A 21459-nucleotide genomic window follows, 5' to 3' on the forward strand; every position below is an offset into this window, starting at 1 on the left:
CTTAAGAAGGTTTTATTCTCAAAGAGCATCTGATTTGAGAATGTACAAGAAACAGTATCATTGTATAAATGCAGGATCCTGCTTTGCAAGAACTGGAGAGCAATTTCCTAATACAGCAAAAGCTGGTTGAAGCTGCAAAGAAGCTTGCCAATGAGCCAGACCTTTGTAAAACCGTGAAGAAAAAACGAAAGCAAGATTACACGGATGCAGTGAAAAAGCTTCAGGAGATTGAAAACTCGATAAATGAATACCGAATCAGATGTGGAAAGAAACCCAGCCAGAAAGCAACAGTTATTTTACCAGGTTCGTAATAAGTAAGGTTTTTCAAGTAACACAGTCAGTTTTCTTGATGATATGTAGCATTTCCAAATCAGTTCATTTGGTGAGAGATAAAAGAAAGAACAGATTTAAAAGTAAGTTCCTTAGGGGAAAAATGATTTGGAATGTCAGTCTTGCAAGTGTGTAAATTTGGTTTTCAGTGACATTCTCATTATTTTTATACTATACTATTGCTTTGCCTTCATTTTTAGGATGAAAGAGCATTAGTAGCAATATTGATTCATGATAAGACAAATCCACCTTTAACTGGCTTGATATCATCACAGGAAACATAGTTGACAGCACAGGGTAGTATGGGAGCTGGGCCAACCCAGTCACTCCTCAAAGGTTTTTAATGCAGGGACCGTACATTTTTTTAAGGACCTACCTAACATTTGTGAAAAGAGCTCTCACAATTCCTGTCATTTGTGGAGGCTATTTAAAGCTGTGGACAAATGTTTGTGATAGAATATGAAATGCACAAAGCAGGACATTATGTTGTAACCACAACATAATCCTGACATCATATAAATATCCACATACAACAACTGGTTGGGAAATATTTCAAAGCACAATTGTGGAATTTCAAGTAACTTATTTTTCTTTTAATACTTCTCTATATTTTTAAAATTCTCAACATTATATACCTAAGACTTTCATATTCAGGAAAAATGTACACTGAAAATCTCATTTAGGTAGATTTCAAGTCCAGTTGGCCTTACCTTATCAGCATGGTTTTCAGCTTTTATCACTGGTTGAAATATGACTATATTTCTTTGATTCCAAGACTGGTTTTTTTTTTTTTCACATTTAAACATCTGTGAAATTTGAATAATTCTTAAACTAGATGGTGTATTGCAGTTACAATTGGCAATACTTTTTCTTTTTTTATTGAGACATAAAACAATTATATATGTCAGATTGGATAAAATGTGGTGACTAGGTTTAGAGTCTACTCGGATTTAGGGCGGTATGGTTTATACAGCAGAGATATGGCTTTTGGAAAGTGAATGCACAGACATCAACACACAAGTGTTCATCAGCTACAGCTGGAGAATTTAGGATGGCTTTGACTCCGAATGAGAAATCCAGTTGGCCTTGGAGGTGGTTACATTCTGGACCTGCAGAAATGGGTGATTAGCAGTGTACTTAACTTTCATAACCATTTGTTGTGGCCCATTCATCCCCAAACTGTGCAAGATTTGAGCGATCTCCCTTACAATGAGTGACATTTGGGCAGCAGATGGTGCCAATGGTTGAGCATATATTGGGTAGATTTTTTTTAAGTGTGCCTGACAGCTGACTACACTGGCACCTTGCCTTCAAACTCTACTGTGTGTCCAATTAAGAGATAGTCTGCCCAGCTCTGATGGAGATTAACATTTGAGATCAGATGGGAGAGATTTCCTTCATGATGGCATTGAAACCTACACTAAGGTGCTATATTTGCCTATAACCTTGCCAGGACTTGCCCCTGTGTATGGAATGATTGACCAAGGTAAATCAACACATCTGAGATGACTCCTATTACTAAATACATTTTTTAACATTTGATGGGCAACTTAGGAATACTTAGGAATATTATGGGTATTTCCAACCAGCAGAATGCTGTGTCTAGGTAATAAAAGTAATAAGTATAGCTAATTTTTATTGAGCATTTGTCCTGTACAAGGAACTGGGCTAAGAGCTTTACATTCATTATTTTAATTACTGCTCACCTTAGCACTGCATACTACGTACTACTCTTATTCCCATTGTAGTTGAGCCAAGTGATGCTAAGAGGGGTTAAGTCATTTGCCCAAGATCTTACAGCTAGTAAGTGACAGAACCAAGATATGAATCCAGGTCTGTCTAATTCAGTGGTTCTCAACCAGGAGCAATTTTGCACCCCAGGGAACATTTGGCAACATCTACAGACATTTTTGGTTGTCAAAACTGAGCATGGCAGTGCTGCTGTTAGGTGAAGGCTGGAGATCCTACAATTCAAAGGACAGCTCTCCCCAGTGAAGAATTATCCAATCCAAAACGTCAGTAGTACCATGTGAGAAACCCAGGTCTAATTGAAAAGCTCGTCCACCACAAAGTGTTCACCTATTAAGAAAGTCCCTTTTCTTCAGGGAGGGGCCAAAAAATAACTTAAACTAACAGATTTTCAAATGAGGGTTCAAGTGTATTTTAACATTTAGCATTTATGACATGAGTGGCATGATTTTTCTTTCCTGTTTACTGGTTGTGCGCCCTCAATGTATAAGGTAAAGTTTTCATCCTATGTAGAAGCTAGATTGAAAACTAGTTGAAAATAAAAATTTCCTTGAAATCTGTTCCATTTTTAAAAGATTTTATTTGTTTATTTGTTTATATCTTTACTAGTAAATGATTCCATTGTTACAATCATTAATAATTCTTAATGCACTGTAATTAGTTAATACTTACTAAATAAAAATAAAGATGCACTCCATTGAGAATTGCTGTATTAAACTAACTGTAGGTGTATAAATGTCCCATTATTCTAAAGGCACATATTTTTATTCACAGAAGACATAATCCCCTCAGAGAGCAGCTCCTTGTCTGACACTACCACCTATGATGATTGTAAGTAGCTCTTCTTTTTCATTTCAAAATGTTATATATTCTGAAATAATATTAAGACATTTTCCTTAAGTAACGCCTACTTTTGGGAAAAGTAGAATGAACTAACTTACGCTTATGCAGAATGGTTGGGGAAAGGAGATTATGATTAACTTCCATCCAGGTTAACTCATAATCAAATACAGCACCATACAAATCACGTGACCTCAGGAAATCAGAATACTACTACATGACTGAGCAGCCTCTCAGTAAGGGTTTGTGAGGCTTTGTAGAATTTTTTTAATAGCATTTTTTTTCTTATTTATTTATTTTTTAGTTTTAAGTAAGCTCCACACTCAATGTGGGGCTTGAACTCATAATCCTAAAATCAACAGTTGCATGCTTCCCTGACTGAGCCAGCCAGGCGCCCTTCTGGAGGATTTTTTTAACATTTTATCTTGAAGTGATTACACATTCACAGGGAGTTGCATAAATAATACGAGTTTTTCACTCAGCTTTTCCCAGTGGTGACATCTTACATATTTGGAGTCTAATCTCAAACCAGGAAACAGTGTAGACTTTAATTATCCCTGGATAGCTAGGAGTTTGTTTTCCTCAGGAAGAAATTGGGTTACATGTCATTGTAATGGTTTCATAGAGGAAGACCTTATCTGTTGTGATGGCCTTTGTTTGTTCAACACATTTATGATGGAATGGACTTCATATTGAGTGGTAGAGTACTTCCTTGTAATCCCTTGTCCTTAAGCAGAAGAGTAGCTATCTGTCTAATATGATTTAAGGAATTCCAGGAAGCCACTAACCCATACTGCTTTATCTCCCTCATCCCCACCCCACCCCATGTTTTATGGTGCATGAAACTCCACCATTCCAAAATTATTCCTTTGAGCTGAAGTTGGGTCATGCTTACTTTTCCTCTTTGAAAATGCAAATGCAGCAGGAGACATAACAAGTCTCTAATGACTCAGCATAAATCAGTTATATCATGTTCAGTGACAAAATGAGTGTCTGGTCACCTAAAGAGGCCTGACAACTTGAAAGGTGAACAAAAGTGATCCATGCCAACTTTACAGGCCAGCTTCCTTTTGGCCTTTTACACACTGGGGCTTTTCTTTTAATGTGACTCTAGAAAACCTATAGTAGCACCCATTTCACCTGAGTGATTTATAGCTTATTTGCTCAGAGTGGTACCTACTGAACTGGAAAAAATTGGCTCAGGCCCCACATCCTTAAACAATGTGGGAGTTAGGGGTGGCCGCATCTCCCAGAGTCAAATCTGAGTATAACTTTTGATTCCCCCAGAACTAAACTACTAGTAGCATACTACTGGCAGAAACTTTAACTTAAATAATCAATTAATACATATTTGCAAGTTAAATGTATTATATACTGTATTCTTACTGTCAAGTAAGCTATAGAAAAGAAAATGTTATTAGAAAATCATAAGGAAGGGGTGCCTGAGTGGCTCAATCAGTTAAGTGTCTGCCTTTGGCTCAGGTCATGATCCCAGGGTCCTGGGATCCAGCCCCACACAGAGCTCCCTGCTCAGCAGACAGTCTGCTTCTACCTCTCCATCTTTCCCTCTCATGCCCCCCCTTATGTGGTCTCTCTCTCTCAAATAAAAAATAAATAAAATCTTTTTTAAAAAATCATAAGGAGGAGAAAATGCATTTAGTGTACTATATTTATATTTTTTAAAATTCGTAAAAAAAAAATCGTATATAAGTGGACCCACACAGTTCAAACCTGTGTTGTTCAAGGGTCAACTGTATCCAGTAATTTGTGTTTTCTAAGTCTATAAAACATAAAAATAAATTTCTTGAAAGTAATATACCTCTAAAAATACCGTCTCTGGTAAAGCACTTTGTTCACCAGCTCTTTTGATTTGTTTTTTGGAGTGCTGGCAGAGTATTTGTTAACTTATTTATTTACTTACCTACTTATTCATTCATTCATTTACTTTTTATAGCCAATGACACCTTCACTCTTGCTGGGCAGCGACCAAGTTCAGTACCTCATTCTCCAAGAATTCTTCCGCCTAAGTCTCTCGGTATTGAACGAATCCATTTCAGAAAGTCATCCGTCAATGAACAGTTTGTGGATACCAGGCAGTCCAGGTGAGAAGTCACATCATCAATAAGGCAGATGCCTCCCAGCCATGACACCTTTCCTCCAAAATGGTTGACTTTTTTTTGGCATTATCCTATTTTTCCTTTCAGAAGGAGTTATCTTGTAAAACCGAAGCATAGAAACTAACCCTTGTTATTTGTAGTTGATGACAAGTGCAAGTGTTTCTAAGAGATCTTTTCAAAGCATTCAGCAGTGTCCTATATTTTAAAGTCTGTTGGATTTATGTTAGGTTCTAGGAGCATTATTTATAATCTGGATTTGGATATGATGCCCAAAGTTCAATTTCATAACCCATGCTCTCAGAAAACTATTCTTAAAACAACTCTGTCAGTGCAAGTGACAGAAATGACTTCTGATCTTTCAAATGAGACTTCAACTCAGTTTCAATCTGTAAAATAGATAATATGACTTTTTTTCTCAAATGTCTCAGGTAAATGTTATCCAAGCAATAACACCAGATCTTAAAAAGATGACAGACCCGTGATTCTCAGAATTTGGCTGCATGGATACTACTTAAAAAAAAAAAAAAAAAAAAAAGACCCAAGATAGGATTGCCAAATGTTTGCTCTATGTAATCAGAATGCTCAAATAAACAATACCGTGATTTCATGAAAAAAATGACATGTAAATATCAAAAATACAGTCCTTGTCATAATAATAAAATGAAGTTAACATTTATTGAATGCTAATTATATGTCAGACGCTATTCAAAGTGCTTTAATATGTATTGACAAATTTAATCTGTACCACAATCCTAGGAGTCTGATAACTACAACTGTCGTTACCATTTAGAGATAAGTACACTGAGGACCAGAAAGCTTGAATAACCTGTTAGGTTCATATGAATGTTAGAATCGGGATTTGAACCTACATAGCCAGACTCCAAAGCCTATATTGTGATTTTTACCAATATGTCATATTTCATCTCAGCAAAGGTAAAAATTAGCCTTAAAATAAAGGAAGATTATTTAGATTAAATAATTCTTCACATACAAAAAATACAACTAGCACTTTGTTATATTCCTCATTTGTCAAAGACCAATGACAACTTTTATTACATATCAGCTTCAGTTGTTAGATTAGGATTTAGAACTGTTGCCTTAAACAATGGCAATCCAAGTGTCTAGAGCTGTGCCAGCCAGGTCAGTTAAAAGTAAATAAAATTAAAAATTCATTTCCTTAATCATGTTAGCCACATTTCAAGTGCTAATGGGCACATGTGGGCTAATGGGTGTAATATTGGCACAGATATAGCACATTTCCATCATTGGACAGCCCTGGACAAGTATATTTATTATATTTGGGAAAATAAAACTATTGCAGCAGAAGGAAAAATTATAACTGGAAATCATTATCTTAAAAATTATTATACCTACTTCCTTAATAGCTAAAGATGGGTTTGCTCTTCGATCCAACAATTTCACTTAGAGGACTTTTTCCTATTGAATTAATTAACTACAGGATGTTCATCATAGCATTGCTTACAATAGTGACAAAATGAAAATAACCCAAATGCTCAACTAGTGGATTGCTTAAATAAATCATAAGTCCTTATAATGAAATGCTATGCTGTCATTAAAATAACTTTGTAGATGAGTATTAACCAACACAAAACATTAGGTATAGTTTTTTTAAATATGAGTTTTGAAAGAGAATATAGGGTAAGATCTTATTCTTTTGTTGTTAAAAACTATAAATGCTTATAAGTAAATATGCTTAGTAAAAACATCTGAAAATACTCGGTGTCGACTGCTTGTATCTGAGGTTTCAGATTATAGACTTTAAAATTTTTCTTTTTTATCTGCACTTCTGAAATTTTCTGCAGGGGACTTGACATGCTTCTGTAATAAGTAAAAATGTAATCAGAATCACATTTAATTAAAAAATTAACTTTAAACTGTGTTCTCACTCACTGGGTAAGTGCTGGGTAGCCAACAACAATCGGTGATTTGCAGAACTCACAGGCCTGCAAGCAGTAACCCACTGGCCAAATCCATTGTGCAACTTATTTTCCTATGGCCCATGAGCTAAGAATGGGTTTTATGTTTTTAAATAGTTGGAGGTGAAATCAGAAGCAATAATATTTTGTGATGTGAAAAATTATATATTTTACTTTCATAGCCACAGTCAAGCTTTATTGGTACACAGCCACCCCCATTCACTTACATGTTGTCTACACTGCTTTTGTACTTTAGGGATAGAGTAGAGCAGTCAAGATAGGGCCATCTGTCCGGCAAAGCCAAAAATATTTACTATTAAACTCTATAGAAAAAGGCTTTACCAACTCTGCTCTAGTTACTTTCAATCTCTTTTATTCAGTATACTCTTTTTAAATTTTTTTAAAAATTTTTTCCTTCATATTTATGATTCAGCAAGATCACTTGTGTTTCCCCTAAAACTCATGTAGGTCATACGAGGATACTTAACCACAAAGACACCCTTCCCAGTTTTCTCCTATGTCTTTTCCTTTGGTTTCCAGTAAATTTCAAGTTTCAATTTCAAACTTTTTATGACAAGTTTGCCAGAGATGCTGGGAGGCTCATCACCTTCTAAATTCTTCTTTTTACCCTCACAGGGAAATGCTGTCGACACACAGCAGCCCTTACAAAACCCTGGATCGGCGGCCCCAGGGCGGACGGAGCATGCCCACCACTCCAGTTCTTACCCGCAACGCCTACAGCAGCAGCCACTTGGAGTAAGAGCGCTTCCTTCCAGTTACTTCAACTCTGTTGATTTTTGCTTCAAGGTTTCACTCTACTTTGTTGTGTGTTTTAATCATTTTAAGGGTCCTTACCCAACAGGACTACGTTACGAATCTGTGTTTTCTACTTAATGGTTCAACTGCATTGGCAATGAAAACATACCTAAAAATATACTTTGCTGGGTAGATATGAGATTTTTGGGGTTGTGTGCCTTAATTTTCCCAACCAGACATCATCATTTGTTATTTGGTGGTGAGGGCGAAGATAATGACACTAGCAACATTTTGAAGTGTTTGGGGAGGGTTTTGCTAGCTCTTTTTTTATACCTGATATGATTCAGTCTGCACAACGAGCCTAACTGTAGATCCCAGATCCTGTTTTACCTCCTCACCTTACAGAGGAGGAAGCAAGACTGAAGTTAAATGTCTTACCCAAGCTTGCATAGCTGGGGGACAGCAGAGCCATGACTCAACCCGAGTATATCGGGGGTCAGAGCCAGGCTCTCCTGCATGTGATGCTGCCTCCACCTATTCTGTTTCCTGCTCTCCTGCTCTCCTGTTGGGAGAGAGGAACCTCCAAAGATGAGTTGGACTTTTTTTTTTTTTTTGAAAGCTTTGATGCAACTTGTGCATCATCAGTGTATTTTCCCTACTCTCGAGTAAGGCTATGGATTGCACAGTTGTTAGAACCTGGTTCTTTTCTCGTTTGGCCCGTGACAGTGAAACCGGTATGGGAACCAACAGATTATGTGAAAAATGGATTCTCTTGTACAGTCAGCTTTGGATACCTTGAGTTTTATTGCAGGTCAAGGGTGATTAAATCCTTCATTTGTAAAATTTTGGTCTTTCTTTCCTTCTTCCTCCGTTACAAATTTGCCTTGCTCCTCCCGCAGACCCGAATCTTCAGCCCAACACTGCCGCCAGCGGAGTGGAAGCCTTGAGTCTCAGTCCCACCTGCTGTCTGAGATGGACAATGATAAGCCATTTTTCTCCCTCTCCAAATCCCAAAGAAGCAGTAGTACAGAAATCCTGGATGACGGGTCTTCCTACACCAGCCAATCAAGCACAGAGTATTACTGCGTGACGCCCGTTGCCGGCCCCTATTACACCACCCAGACTCTGGACACTCGTGCCAGGGGCCGGAGAAGGTCCAAGAAACAGAACGTTTCGACTTCAAATTCAGGAAGCATGCCCAACCTAGCACAAAAGGATAGTATGAGGAATGGCGTCTACACAAAGAGTCAGGAGCAACCTTCTTCTAGTTACTATATTGCTGGATACACGCCCTATGCAGAGTGTGATCTGTATTACAGTGGCGGCTACGTCTATGAGAACGACACTGAGGGACAGTACAGTGTCAATCCTTCCTATCGGGCCTCAGCACACTATGGATACGAGCGCCAAAGGGACTATAGCAGGTCCTTTCATGAAGATGAGGTCGACCGGGTGCCCCATAACCCATATGCAACTCTCCGGCTGCCCCGGAAGGCTGCTGCCAAGTCGGAGCACATCACCAAAAACATCCACAAGGCCTTAGTTGCGGAGCACCTGCGTGGCTGGTACCAGCGGGCCTCTGGGCAAAAGGATCAGGGGCACAGCCCACAGACTAGCTTTGACTCAGACAGGGGATCGCAGAGATGCCTGGGGTTTGCTGGGCTGCAAGTACCCTGCTCTCCCAGCAGTCGAACATCCTCCTACTCTTCAGGTAAGAACACTGCGAAAGCACCTGATTCTTGGATCAAATTTACCTCATGTCCCCCAGCCCACCTTCCCCCCCAACCACTCCCCTCAGGGATTATGGGACCAGTACCCAAAGTCGTGACACTAGTAGCCATTCGGTAGGGCCTACACAGTAAGAATTTCCAACTTAAAAACAGCTCTTTCTTTTCAGCTTTCCAGAGAACACAGTTTACACGAGTCCAGTGGAGCAAGTTGTAGATTCAAATCGAACAAACGTTCATGGAGTACCTACTGTATGCTGCCCGTGTGAGGGGCTTTCAAATATTGTGTGTTCTCCACATTTCATAAAAGTGTTTGAGTCACTGATGTTTGATGTATTAAAAAAAAATAGAATCAATCCGTCAGGCAAGCGGAAAACATTAGGATTATACATCCTAACATCCTAATACACCCTGTTCACCACCAGGAACTTGATCATCTAAAGGCAATTTGTTTTGAATGTGCAGGTAGCTATGGGAGGCTCCTAATAGTTCTTCTAGGAGGCAGTATTTAGTAAGCCCTGTTCCTGGCACTGTTCTAAGTGCTTCGCATGCCTTGACTCAACTCAGTAATCATATATACTTCACCTTAGGGTTGATTTCCGGGATTTTCAAAGATAATTTTGGCTAGAGATGTTGCCTCATGCAGTGACTTTTGCCCCTCTGTCCACTAAAATCCATGGAGGACTTACTGCCTGCCCCTAGCTGTGTGACCTACTCTAAGTAGAGAAGTGAAGGGAAAGAGGAGTATCTTTCCCTTGCATTTATGAATGGTTGCATTTATTCAGCAAGCAAGCAGGCATATCCTGGGTGCTGAAGAGCTAGTGTTAACCAGCTTCTGGCCTTGAGAAGCTCAGTCTAGTTAGCAGCCAGAGGAATGTATACAAATTCAGCAATTTTAGAGCTTGGAACTGAATGTGTTCTTGAACTGTGTGGCAACCTGAGGTCACATGTTCTTGCTCCCTCTCTCAGAATAACCCCTTAGTAAGACATAGCACCGGGTTCCTGAATCACTCCACAGTAGTCTGCGAAAACTGTGCCTTTAAAAGTTTCCTAAGCTTGTTGACCAGAGGCATTTCCATGGAGATTTCTGTTTGGGTTTAAGGTCTCTTCTCTCTGTGTAGGACTTTGGACTTCCGTTAGGGCTTTCCCATTTATTACCACACCGAACATACAAAAAGGCTCCTGTCATTATTCCTTGTTATTTATGGCTCAGATCTAGAGAATGCCTTCCTTCCCCTAAGGTTCAGGGAGTTGCACAAAAATCTCTCAGAAAAACATGGGGAGAACATTAGAAAGAAAGAACCAAACAAGGAGGGCTGAGATGCATATGGATGGATGGTCATCAAAGCACCTGCCTTTTTAAACAGTGAGGCTGGAGAACAGTAGGTGTACCTCAGAAACCATGGCATTACTGGAGGGTGGCTCAGTGTCTGGAGCAAAGTTAAGAATGGAGTTAATGCTTAGTGATTTATATCCAGTAAGAACCTGCCTGGGAGCTGTAGGATTTGGCCCCACAGACCAAAAAGCATTACATTTTAAAGAACTAAAGGGTTGGAATTAGAGTTCCTCAAGAAAATTCCCTTTTGGAATCTTCCTCGTTCCTGTCTACATTTTATAGCTACAAGAAATATATTACAACAGGCATTCATCATGGAAAGTTTCCTGTTATATGCCAAAGTAGTCAGGTTTTGTAGTCCCTTCCAGCCATCGAAAGACTCTCTTGGTGACTCAGTTTTATTTATTTATTTTTAAAGATTTTATTTATTTATTCATGAGGGACACAGAGAGAGAGGCAGAGACATAGGCAGAGAGAGAAGCAGGCTCCCTGCAGGGAGCCCTATGTGGGACTCGATCCCAGGACCCCGGGATCACGACCTGAGCTGAAGGCAGATGCTCAACCACTGAGCCACCCAGGCACCCCAATGACTCAGTTTTAGTAGTAATGACAACCACCATCTCCTGGCAGCTTACCCTGGCCACACCACATGCTCAGTGTGTCATGCTCACTCTCCCATTTAATGCACGCAACAGTTCTATATAGTGAGTGCTGTTGTCACGTATGTTATTATCCCCATCTTGCTGTGGAGGCAGTTCTGGTTTAGAGAGTTGAAATGACCCCGCCCAAAGCCCCAAACCTGTTAAGTGCTCAAGTGGGAATTCTCTCCCAGCTCTGACCACAACCACCAAGCCTCATAGCCCCCTGACTCGGAGTTATGAAACGTTCTTGGAAACTCAAAGGGAGAGGATTACATCTTTGAGTCAAAACCTCACAGCATCCAGGGCTACGGATGAGTTTTGCATCTGTAGTACACTGGTCACAAGGGCTTTGTGGGTCTGAGAAAGAAGAGGAGGAAGGTGGCTGCCAGGAGCAGGAAATGGAGCAGAGCTGGGAGGCACCATGAGCGGTGCTGGTGTTGGACCATCAGCTTGACATGGTGGTCACCTTGTATATCCTCGGCATGAAGCAAGACTGGTTTTAGAGAGGACAGCAACGCCCTGGGGTGAGACATTCACTGGGCTTTGCTCCAGATCATTCCCTTGTCTTGTTCCAGTTCAGTAGAACTAATGTCCTTCTGTCCTAATTACTCTCCCTACCCCTTCACCTGCACACTTTTGTTTAAGGTGAAAAGTATGCATTGATCCTGCTAAAAGCTGGTATTGCCTTGAGTCAAGGAACAAGTCATGTCCCAACAGATCAACTTGTGGAGTGCTTTTCCTCCAAAAGCCTCCAGGAAACTCAAACTGGTCATCTTATCTTTACAAATAAAGCCTTATCTATCCAGCCACCATAGCGAGAATGGAGAGATCCTCTCCATATAGAAGAATTTTTTTCCTCCTTGTCTTTGAGATTATTTCTTATAGCATTCCTTTCTTTTTTTTTTTAAGATTTATTTATTTATTCATGAGAGACAGAGAAAGAGAGAGAGAGAGAGAGAGAGGCAGAGACATAGGCAGAGGGAGAAGCAGGCTCTTCACAGGAGCCGGATGCGGGACTCAATCCCAGATCCTGGGATCACAACCTGAGCTGAAGGCAGCCACCCAACCGCTGAGCCACCCAGGCGTCCCATAGCATGCCTTTCAATTAACTTTATTCTCATTAATAATATCATTAGTTCTCATTTTTTGGGGGGTACATATTCTATACCAGGCACAGTGCTAAACATTCTCACATATAACTTGATTTAATCATGGTATCATCCCTATACAGGATATATTTGCATGATTACCCCCACTGTACAGGTGAAGAAACCGGGACTTAAAGAGAATAAACTATTTGCCTAAAGACACGGCCAATAAGTGACTAAATTGAAATAGGAACTCTGTTGATTATAAACATAGGCTCTTGATCTCTGCACGTAGATGATTATAATGTATATCTAAATGGCCTGAACAGTCTTCATTTTGAATAGTCCCACTAATTTTGTCTCTTTCCATTTTTATTTCTAGTATCTTCTACAAATGCTTCTGGGAACTGGAGGACCCAGATAGCTATAGGGCTATCTGAATACGAGACCCCGGCACATTCTTCCTACACCAGCTGCTATGGCAACATCTATAATCCTTTGCCCTCCCCAGGCAGGTGAGAAACCAATGCTCCAAAATTCTGGTAACCTGTTCCTGGTCAAAAGAATTGAGGAATTCTGTTTTACTTTATAATGCACAAGGATCATCAGCCTATAGCCTACAGGCCAAAACCAGCTGCCACTGGTTTTTGTAAATAAAGTTTTATTGGAAAACGGCTGCATTCATTCATGTACATACTACCTCTGGCTGTTTTTGCACTGTGAGTCAGAGTGGAGTTAGTGACAGAGCCTGAGTGGCCAACAAAGCCAAAAATATCTGGCCTTTTAAGAAAAGGTTTCTTGACTCCTAATCTAGATTGTTCCAACTTGATTCTGTTCCTTGTCTTCTGTACATTAAATTCTGTGCCTGAAGGGTTTTTTTAATTGCAGTACTCTAAACTGTATTGCTGATATATCCATTTAAGACTCTTCTGGAACCTTGGAGGAAAAATATCTCTACTCCAGAAAAGGCTGTTCACACCAAAATTCCTCATAAACAGTTGGTGGGCTTGATTTCAAACATTTGCTGCCTTTTTGTGTCTGACCCTGTGTTCACTAAGAAGCTACAGACACAGCCAGCTGTCCTGTTTGTAATCGTGGTCCTTTGTAAACATTTGGAGGAAATACGTAAGAACAATTTGTTAAAATGCGATTTTAAAAAAAGATTGCTAACTCCACATTTCATGTTTTTCACTTGTTTGTATATATAGGAGGAATTAAGTTTGAAGAGGTCATTTCTCCTTATCACTTTACACAGAATATAATTCACACCCATCTTGCTAAGAAATAGAACATTTTCTGTTTGTTTTTATTTAATTTTGCTCTAGGTCAACTCGCTTTGGCCATAGGGAGACTGCCACAGACCATAACTTATAAAAGTGTCTATCCTGATGAATTTGAGAGGTTAATTTCCTTTCTTTTTTTACTTCAATTTTTTATTTCAATTCTAGTTAGTCAGTGTATACAGTAAGATTGGTTTCAGGAGTAGAAACCAGTGATCCATCACTTATATACAACACCCAGTGCTCTTCACAAGTACCCTCCTAAATCCCCGTCACCTACTAGCCCATCCCCCCCACCTTCCTCCATCATTCCTCAGTTTGTTCTCTACAATTAAGAGTTTCTTATGGTTTGCATTTCTCTCTCTCTCTCTCTCTTTTTCCCTTCCCCTATGTTTATCCACTTTGTTTCTTAAGTTCCACACATGAGTGAAATTGTAATTTCTTAATAAAGTACTCTGTAACAAGCGAATTGGAGGTAGTCAACCCCCAAAGTCTTATTTTTCTTCTCCCTGTTCAAGAAGAGTTTTTCTTGGCTTGAACTATTAGGCCAATTGTCTCAACTCAACAAAGGGTGTGCTCAAAATAGAATTTAAGCAAAAATATACCTCAGAGGATTTCAAATAGCTTGGATTTCTGTAAATAATGCTTGCAAATGAGTTAGGAGCGAGAACAAAAGTGCCTTTGGCCCAAAACTAGAGCTGCACTTTTTCAATTCAGGTCTCATCATTTTGTAGAATTCACTTGCAAATAGTTTTCCCGTTTGTATACCTTTTACTTTCTTTTTCGTTGACTGCGTTAGACATGATAGAAAAAGCCCAGCACGTTAGACAGTTTGAAGATCCTTGACACCACTTTCACTGGACTCAGGAAGTACTAAACATTTTTAAAGAAAATCTGTTTTTACCGAGTGTGCCTATCTATTTCAGCCAGCCCAAGACGGCTTGACATGGAGTCTGATGTCAGAGGGGGATAATCCACAGGAAATTAGAGACTATTTAAAGATCCCTATTGTGTATGCTCACATGCACATAATATGAGCTCATTGTGGAAAATTAGGAAAATGATAAAGAGATAAATAAGTAGGAAATCATTTACCCATAATCCCACCATCTAGGGATGGTAGCTATTAGCATTTTGACACATCCTCCCATTTTCCCAAATCCATTTTTAACCTGGTTGTAATGATAACCTTATGTGCAATTTTACATCTTTCATTGTCTAGGAACTTTTGCATCCCAGTTTTTTTTTTTTACTTAATATTGCAACATTAGACATGCTCCCATATTTTTAAAAATACCTTAAGCCTTATTTTATGTGATCAACATGATATTCCACTCAATAAATATACCATACTTTATTCAACAGTTCACATTATTTTGAATTTGAATGGTTTTTAGATTTTCTCCTTTTTTATTGTAATGCTGCTGTTGACCTCTTTGTGCAAAACGTTTGTCTGAATTCCAGATTATTGCCTTAGGTTACATTCCAATAAGTAGAATTAATGGATTAAATTGAAAAGTGTATTTTTTTAAGCCCTTGCTTTCCAGAAAGATTTGCCAAATGACCCTCCCAGCAAGGTACGGGTGTGCTTATTCCCATCTATTAGTCTATTAAGGATTTTTTTCTTTTATTATACCTCAGAGTGATCAATTTAACTTGACCTACTAACAAAGCAAGTATAATAACAGCCATCCATCAAGTTTTAGAAATTTGCTATGAAATTGTGTTATTTTTGATGCAAACATAATTTTCAAAATAAGAGAGAGATTAGGGAAAAAAAGAGAGAGATTAGGTTTCAAAATAAAGATAAAAAGAAAAATTTTAGATCTGCCCTGAAGTTAAAGATTTGAGTATTTTTTTTAAACAAATGAAGTCCCCATTATTTCAAGATCCTTTTCCCCAGAGGGTCTGGCTTTTAATATTTACAGAAAGCTGCACGTTTTTACCAATAAAAATTTGTTTCCAAGTGTGGTGCGGTATAATCATCAGTGGCATAAACTTTCTAAAATTATAAATGCCAAAGTCTCTTATGCTGCTTTGTATATAATATGCTCAGATTCTTGGCTCTGCGCTGCAAACTTTTTTCAAGTAATTTTTTTTCTTTTGTTTCCTGTTTTCCATTTCCCATCCTCTTCCCGATCTAACTCGACCTACACTAGGCAAAACCGAGGGCTTCTGTCCCGGAGAATGGTTGCATCTCCAGAAATGAGATCAGTTTTAAGTGCTCTTTTGCTAAGTGTAGCCAGCGGTAGTAAGTATAGCCCTTCAGACCTGGGTGTTGCATCTTGCATAGTAGCAGCAACTTTGCTTGCTCTGGCTGATGTGTGAAGCTATGGAAATCTGACCTTGTGTTTATATTAGATGAAAACACTAAATACCTGGTTTTGCATACTATTTATTTCCAAAGCTCTCCTTCCAGTGACTTTTTAATCATCTTTACTAAAGAAATTTGAAATAAAAAGAAACCTACTAACTATCTAACCTATTCTAAATGACTCTCGCAGGAACGAGGTTTTGCTTCTTAGAATGGCTTGTGTAATAGAATGCTTTCCTCTGGCTCTCCCCTCCAAATATGCCTATGATTGTTGTATGTGGTGTTGTTTCCAATTTACAATCAACCCATACACCCCAGGGATGTAACATGTGCCCTGAGTGCCCCTGCCTTCCTCTAACTATATTCCTTTGTCCCTTAGGAAAGCATCTAGTATATTCCCTTAATTTGAAGAATACTTAAAATGCGGCTGTCAAAAGTAGACTTTTTTTTTAAGTTCAAAATATGACTCCCACCCAAAGAGAAAATAGGCCTGTGTCAAAGCCTTATTTAACTCATCAATGAGAGAACTAACAGAATGGTAAAGCTGCTTCCAAGAGAATTCAAAAGACTAAATTCAACACACTGAAAGATAAAACGCTGGCATGAGATTATTAAATTAAGATTAAAAACCAGTCAATGGCCTACGGGGCAATAAAGCTATAACCATGATCTTTTTATACTAGAGAGAAGTTATTTGTATTTCTTCCAGACATAAAAAAACCTTCGAGTTAACATGTAACTAACCACAGTCTGGGTCCTGATCAATGATAAATGTGAGTGAGACAAAGGACTGTCTCTCTAGAGAATCCAGTGCACCTTGCATGGACCTTTTTGACAGTGCGCCAGCAGGACAATGAAAGAACACACACACACCATTATCCCTTGACTTGACAGTGCTTTCTACCAATTCTTTGAGTAATCTTTGTACTCCGGTAATAAAAATGACCACAAATAATAACTTCTCTGGTTTCCTTTAATAGACAGTACACAGAGATCAGTCAACTGGACAGTACAGATGGAAGCCGGTTGGAAGAAAGCCTGGAGAGCAGGGAGCAGAGGCTCTTTTGGCATGAAGATTCAAAGCCTGGAACATTAGTCTGAACTGCAGTTGGATCTCTCGACCAAGCACTGCGTTCTCACACTAGTGTGCCTTGCAGAATGTGCTCGTCTTCCCAGAAAGCTGTTCGGGTGTAGAAAGCTAAAGGCATCAAAGGTCGAAGAGAGGACTCAGTTGCCCTGGAAGTGAATCACACGCTGAGGCTGTGCAGAGTCCCTGAACGACTTGCCTTTCAAACTCCGGGCACTAACCCAACAGAGCAAGGTAGAACCGTGGCCGAGAAAGGACTCAGCCTGTATCAACAGCAAGCACTTTTTTTAAGGGACTAAAAGTTTTGAAGGCAAACCACAAAACTGTGACAAGTGCGTTCAGGGTCTCCAGTAGGGAAGAAGGACAGGAAATTTCAGAGCACAATTCGGAATGAAGAGAAAAGGGAGCTCCTTAGACATTGTTCACCTTCAGAAAGTTTGAATTTGTGAGCCAGCGAAGAATAACATGCTATTTCTACGTGCCGTGGACAATTGAGACAGTATTGGAAAATTACTTGAAGAGAGGCTGGATTTTCATGAAGTTCTGGATGAGTGTAAAGGATTTTAGCAGATTATAAAGAGTGATGGTTTTCATAAGCACCGTCAAATGGGTTCTGGAAAGACTTAGTGCCGTAGCATCCTGTAATATAACTTTATGGTAGCAGATTGGGGAACATGAAGCAGCCCACTGAATAATTGACAAACTCTGCTTGGAGAATTTTCTAAGGTACAATATTACTGGGCTCCTTTTTCCTTTGTACACCAATGGTCTGATGGGTTATTATTCGGACTGGTAACTCTCCAATTTGGCTGCCGTTTGAAATGGCAGACCTGATATGGAAAGTTTTTATAATTGAGAGTTTGAAAAAGTATTTTAAGGTAATACAGAAAGAACCCAAAACAAAATGAAATGAAAAAACAAAAGCCACATCATTTTAGATGAATTGCGTGCCTTAAAATGGTGAACATTAGAAAAGGAAGCAAATTGTCCAGATTCCACAGAGGGTTCTAAGTCACCAAATGACAAAAACAAGATTAGTCATTAAAGAGACGAAAGCAAAAAAACTCCAAGCTGCAGTAGATTTAATTATGAGGCTAAAACTACCTCATACTTTACTTGGAAGAACTAATTAGCTATGGTTTATTATAGTGGTTTTTTTTTAAAAAACAAACAAACAAATATTTCCATATTCCAGATTGTTCTTTTGTGTCATCTTCACTCTGCTTCAATATTCCATAAAAGGTGCTCCCTCCCCCCTCCCTTTTATACAGGTTTCGTGTTCATATTGTGAATAGAGAAGTTTCTGAACAACTTTTTTGGAACATTTTCTATCTATATTCCAAAGCATGTAATATATGCATAAAGATGATTTGTTAAACTGGTCCTTAGTCATTTGTATCATTAAATATGAAGTTTGAGGGAAAATTTGGAACAAAAAAGAAGACATGCAAAAAAAGTAACTTATTCCTTTTTGCATATTTGTATAGCCTTCTAGAAACAGAAATACCCTTTTGCATATTCTTTTACTGTTCTGACTTTTTAAGACCTATTATTTTTTTACATAGGTCAATAAACCGAAGGTGTGCTACTGAAAATGTTTACGTGTTCTTCCATTACATTCAGGGTTCATACGAAGCCGTTAAAAGTGCTCTACTTCAAGTGATCATGTCAGACAAGATTGCAGGTTTTTAGTCATAGTATTACCATAGTTTACGGATGCCAAGATGCACATTTTTTTCATATTTACATCTTTGAAATCGGGATGCATCTTTTGATTGATGGCATGCTCTAAATGAATTGGCAGTGTTTTTTTTCTTTCTTAGTGCTGCATAAAATAATGTTGTGTCTTACAATAAAGTTGTCTTAGAACTGATGAAATACGGTAGTTTATTGCCTCATGGAGGATGACAGATGTGAATTTTTAGGCTTCCTAATCTTGCGAATGTTGTTTATTTGTAACGAGTCATTCATCCTAGTTTTGCAGACTGGCAAACAGGTCTTTTAAATTCAAGAGAATGTTTCATCTGACATCTCTTTATCCTGCCCAATGGGGAGAAGGGAATGGGAAATGAAATATAGGAAGAACTTAATATTTCTGTGCAAGTGTCTTAGATGGAAATAACCTTCTTCTGTTCAAGAAAGGTAATGCTCAGAATTACAAGTGCACCTTGAGAGAAGATATGGAACCTGGCTCCCAAATGGCTTAAGAAGGTACAGAAATGGAAGCACAGTGGGCCTGCTGTATAATTTTTTCCCCATATCTTTTTAGGAAAACTGCTTTCAACCACATTTTTGGTATGTTTATTAATAACCAAAATGTGACAGGGGCAAATTGTTCAACATAACCCATTGATCTGTTTCCTACTGTAAGATGTCATATCTTCCTGATAAAAATTTTAAATTAAAAAAAAATTCAAATTCAAACATAAAACAAATAGATAACATAAGAACATAACTGTGCCCTGGGAGCATAACGTAAGCAGATGTAAGATTTATTCATTTATTTTCTGTTAGTTCACATTTTCTTCTATGCACACAGTAATTTTTTTTTTTAATTCAGCATCATATTACAAGTAGTTTACACCTAGGGGTTTTTTTAACTAACATATCTTGGGCCTCTCTGTATCAATATATATTGATCTACCTCATAAAAATGTCTATTTTACAAGGTGGATTTTTTAAATTGCCTCACCTTCCTTGCTGTTCATATTTTTTCTATATTTGAGAAAATTCTACAGAATTCTTTCTTGTACTCCTAAAAGCTTAATGTTACAAGCAATAAAGATTCCAGAACTGTTTCAAACTATTAGTTTGGCCTGTTCTTAGGAACAAGTTTCAGAGTAAAGAGTTTCCTCAAATACTAGTCCTTCAGAGCATTCAGAAGTGGAATAATGACTTTCTTCAGGATGGTAGAAAAGTTTGGGTTATTTTCCAGAGTCGTTCTTTTCGAAGGACCGGTGGGGAAAGACAAATTTTTTAAATTTTCAACTATTTCAACCTCTAGTTTTCTGAAGAGAAATAAAAATGGATTACTAAGCAAAACAAGGTAATTTAAAAAATGAATTTGTAGAGAAGTGGAAAAAAATAAATACAGAAATAGACATTTCTGCTCGTTATTAAGATTCGTTGGGCACAAAATGTTAGAAGCAATCACAGATCGAAAGTTGCAATCACAGATTCTAAACACACTCTTACTTTCTGTACTTACCCCGATTTACTTTCCAGTAACAGTTTCTTAACTCCCCATGTTTTTCTTTGAAGTATAGTTAACATACAGTGTTGTTAGTTTCGGGTGTACAATATATTGATTCTCTGCATGACTCATTGTTCGCCATCAGAGGAGCATCTGGACGACCCTTTGAGCACCACTAACTTGGACTTCTGTCACAGGAGGTTCCCATCCATGCATGGTGATAAGGCAAGTCACTCCTGGTCCCCTGTTACCCCATAAGGCATGGAGATGTAATTCATTTCCAAAGAGAAAAGCCTTGTAACGCATACACAGAGCCCAGAATATGATGTAAAACTTAACTCATCTTTCTGCTCTAACTTCCGACTCAAGCCCCTTATCTCTCCTATTCCTCATGTTTCCCACCCAAGTCCAATCCCCTCCTCTGGATCCTCATAGGACTTTTCTGCCTTCTCTCTACCCCCATCCTTGTGCCACCCCTGGAACAGCAAAAAGAAAAGCATGTCCTGCTGCAAAAATGAGTCGGCATTCCTAGAATTTGAGTTCAGTGTGTGCCGGGCTGGCGTGCTGAAGTGCCAGATGTATACGTGCTACTTTAACCTCTACAGCAGCCCAGGGACTTGATATTATCTCTATGTTACTGAATCTGAGAATTGGGAAGGTCAGGTAATTTGTCAAAAGTCAAGCAGCTTGTGAGAGAAAAGCAGGAAATAGATTTTGATTTGTCCTACACCAAGTCCTACACTACTGCAGCCTTGTTCCAAGAACAATTTCTCTACAGTCAGGATGGCAAACAAGATTTTTTAAAAATATACTCGGGGCGCCTGGGTGGTTCAGTCAGTTAAGTGACTGACTCTTGGTTTCAGCTCAGGTCATGATCTTAGGGTCCTGGAATGGAACCCCCACGTCAGGCTCCCTGCTTAGTGTGGAGTCTGCTTGGGACTCTCTCTCCCTCTACCACTCCCCCTTCACTGGCTCTCTCTCACAAATAAATAAATTTATAAAATATATGTGTGTATGTATTTAAAATAAACACATAAAATTTATGTAAAATATTCACATAAAAT

At 38.7% G+C, this 21459-nt stretch overlaps 1 protein-coding gene across 4 annotated transcripts in view; it reads left to right on the plus strand.

The window, feature by feature from the left end:
- FRMD4B (FERM domain containing 4B) overlaps nucleotides 1-18583 on the plus strand; it is a 323770-nt gene extending 305187 nt beyond the window's left edge. For all 4 annotated transcript variants that reach the window (XM_055343545.1, XM_055343543.1, XM_055343544.1 and 1 more), the window contains 7 exons: nucleotides 75-303; nucleotides 2854-2910; nucleotides 4874-5021; nucleotides 7610-7729; nucleotides 8629-9440; nucleotides 12904-13036; nucleotides 17096-18583. In XM_055343545.1, the coding sequence (XP_055199520.1) occupies nucleotides 75-303; nucleotides 2854-2910; nucleotides 4874-5021; nucleotides 7610-7729; nucleotides 8629-9440; nucleotides 12904-13036; nucleotides 17096-17216 (1620 nt within the window). In that variant the 3' untranslated portion in view covers nucleotides 17217-18583. The remainder of the gene's footprint in view (nucleotides 1-74; nucleotides 304-2853; nucleotides 2911-4873; nucleotides 5022-7609; nucleotides 7730-8628; nucleotides 9441-12903; nucleotides 13037-17095) is intronic.
- Nucleotides 18584-21459: the final 2876 nt, after the last annotated feature.

This window comes from Nyctereutes procyonoides, unplaced genomic scaffold (assembly GCF_905146905.1).
Source record: "Nyctereutes procyonoides isolate TBG_1078 unplaced genomic scaffold, NYPRO_anot_genome, whole genome shotgun sequence".
Classification (NCBI taxonomy): domain Eukaryota; kingdom Metazoa; phylum Chordata; class Mammalia; order Carnivora; family Canidae; genus Nyctereutes; species Nyctereutes procyonoides.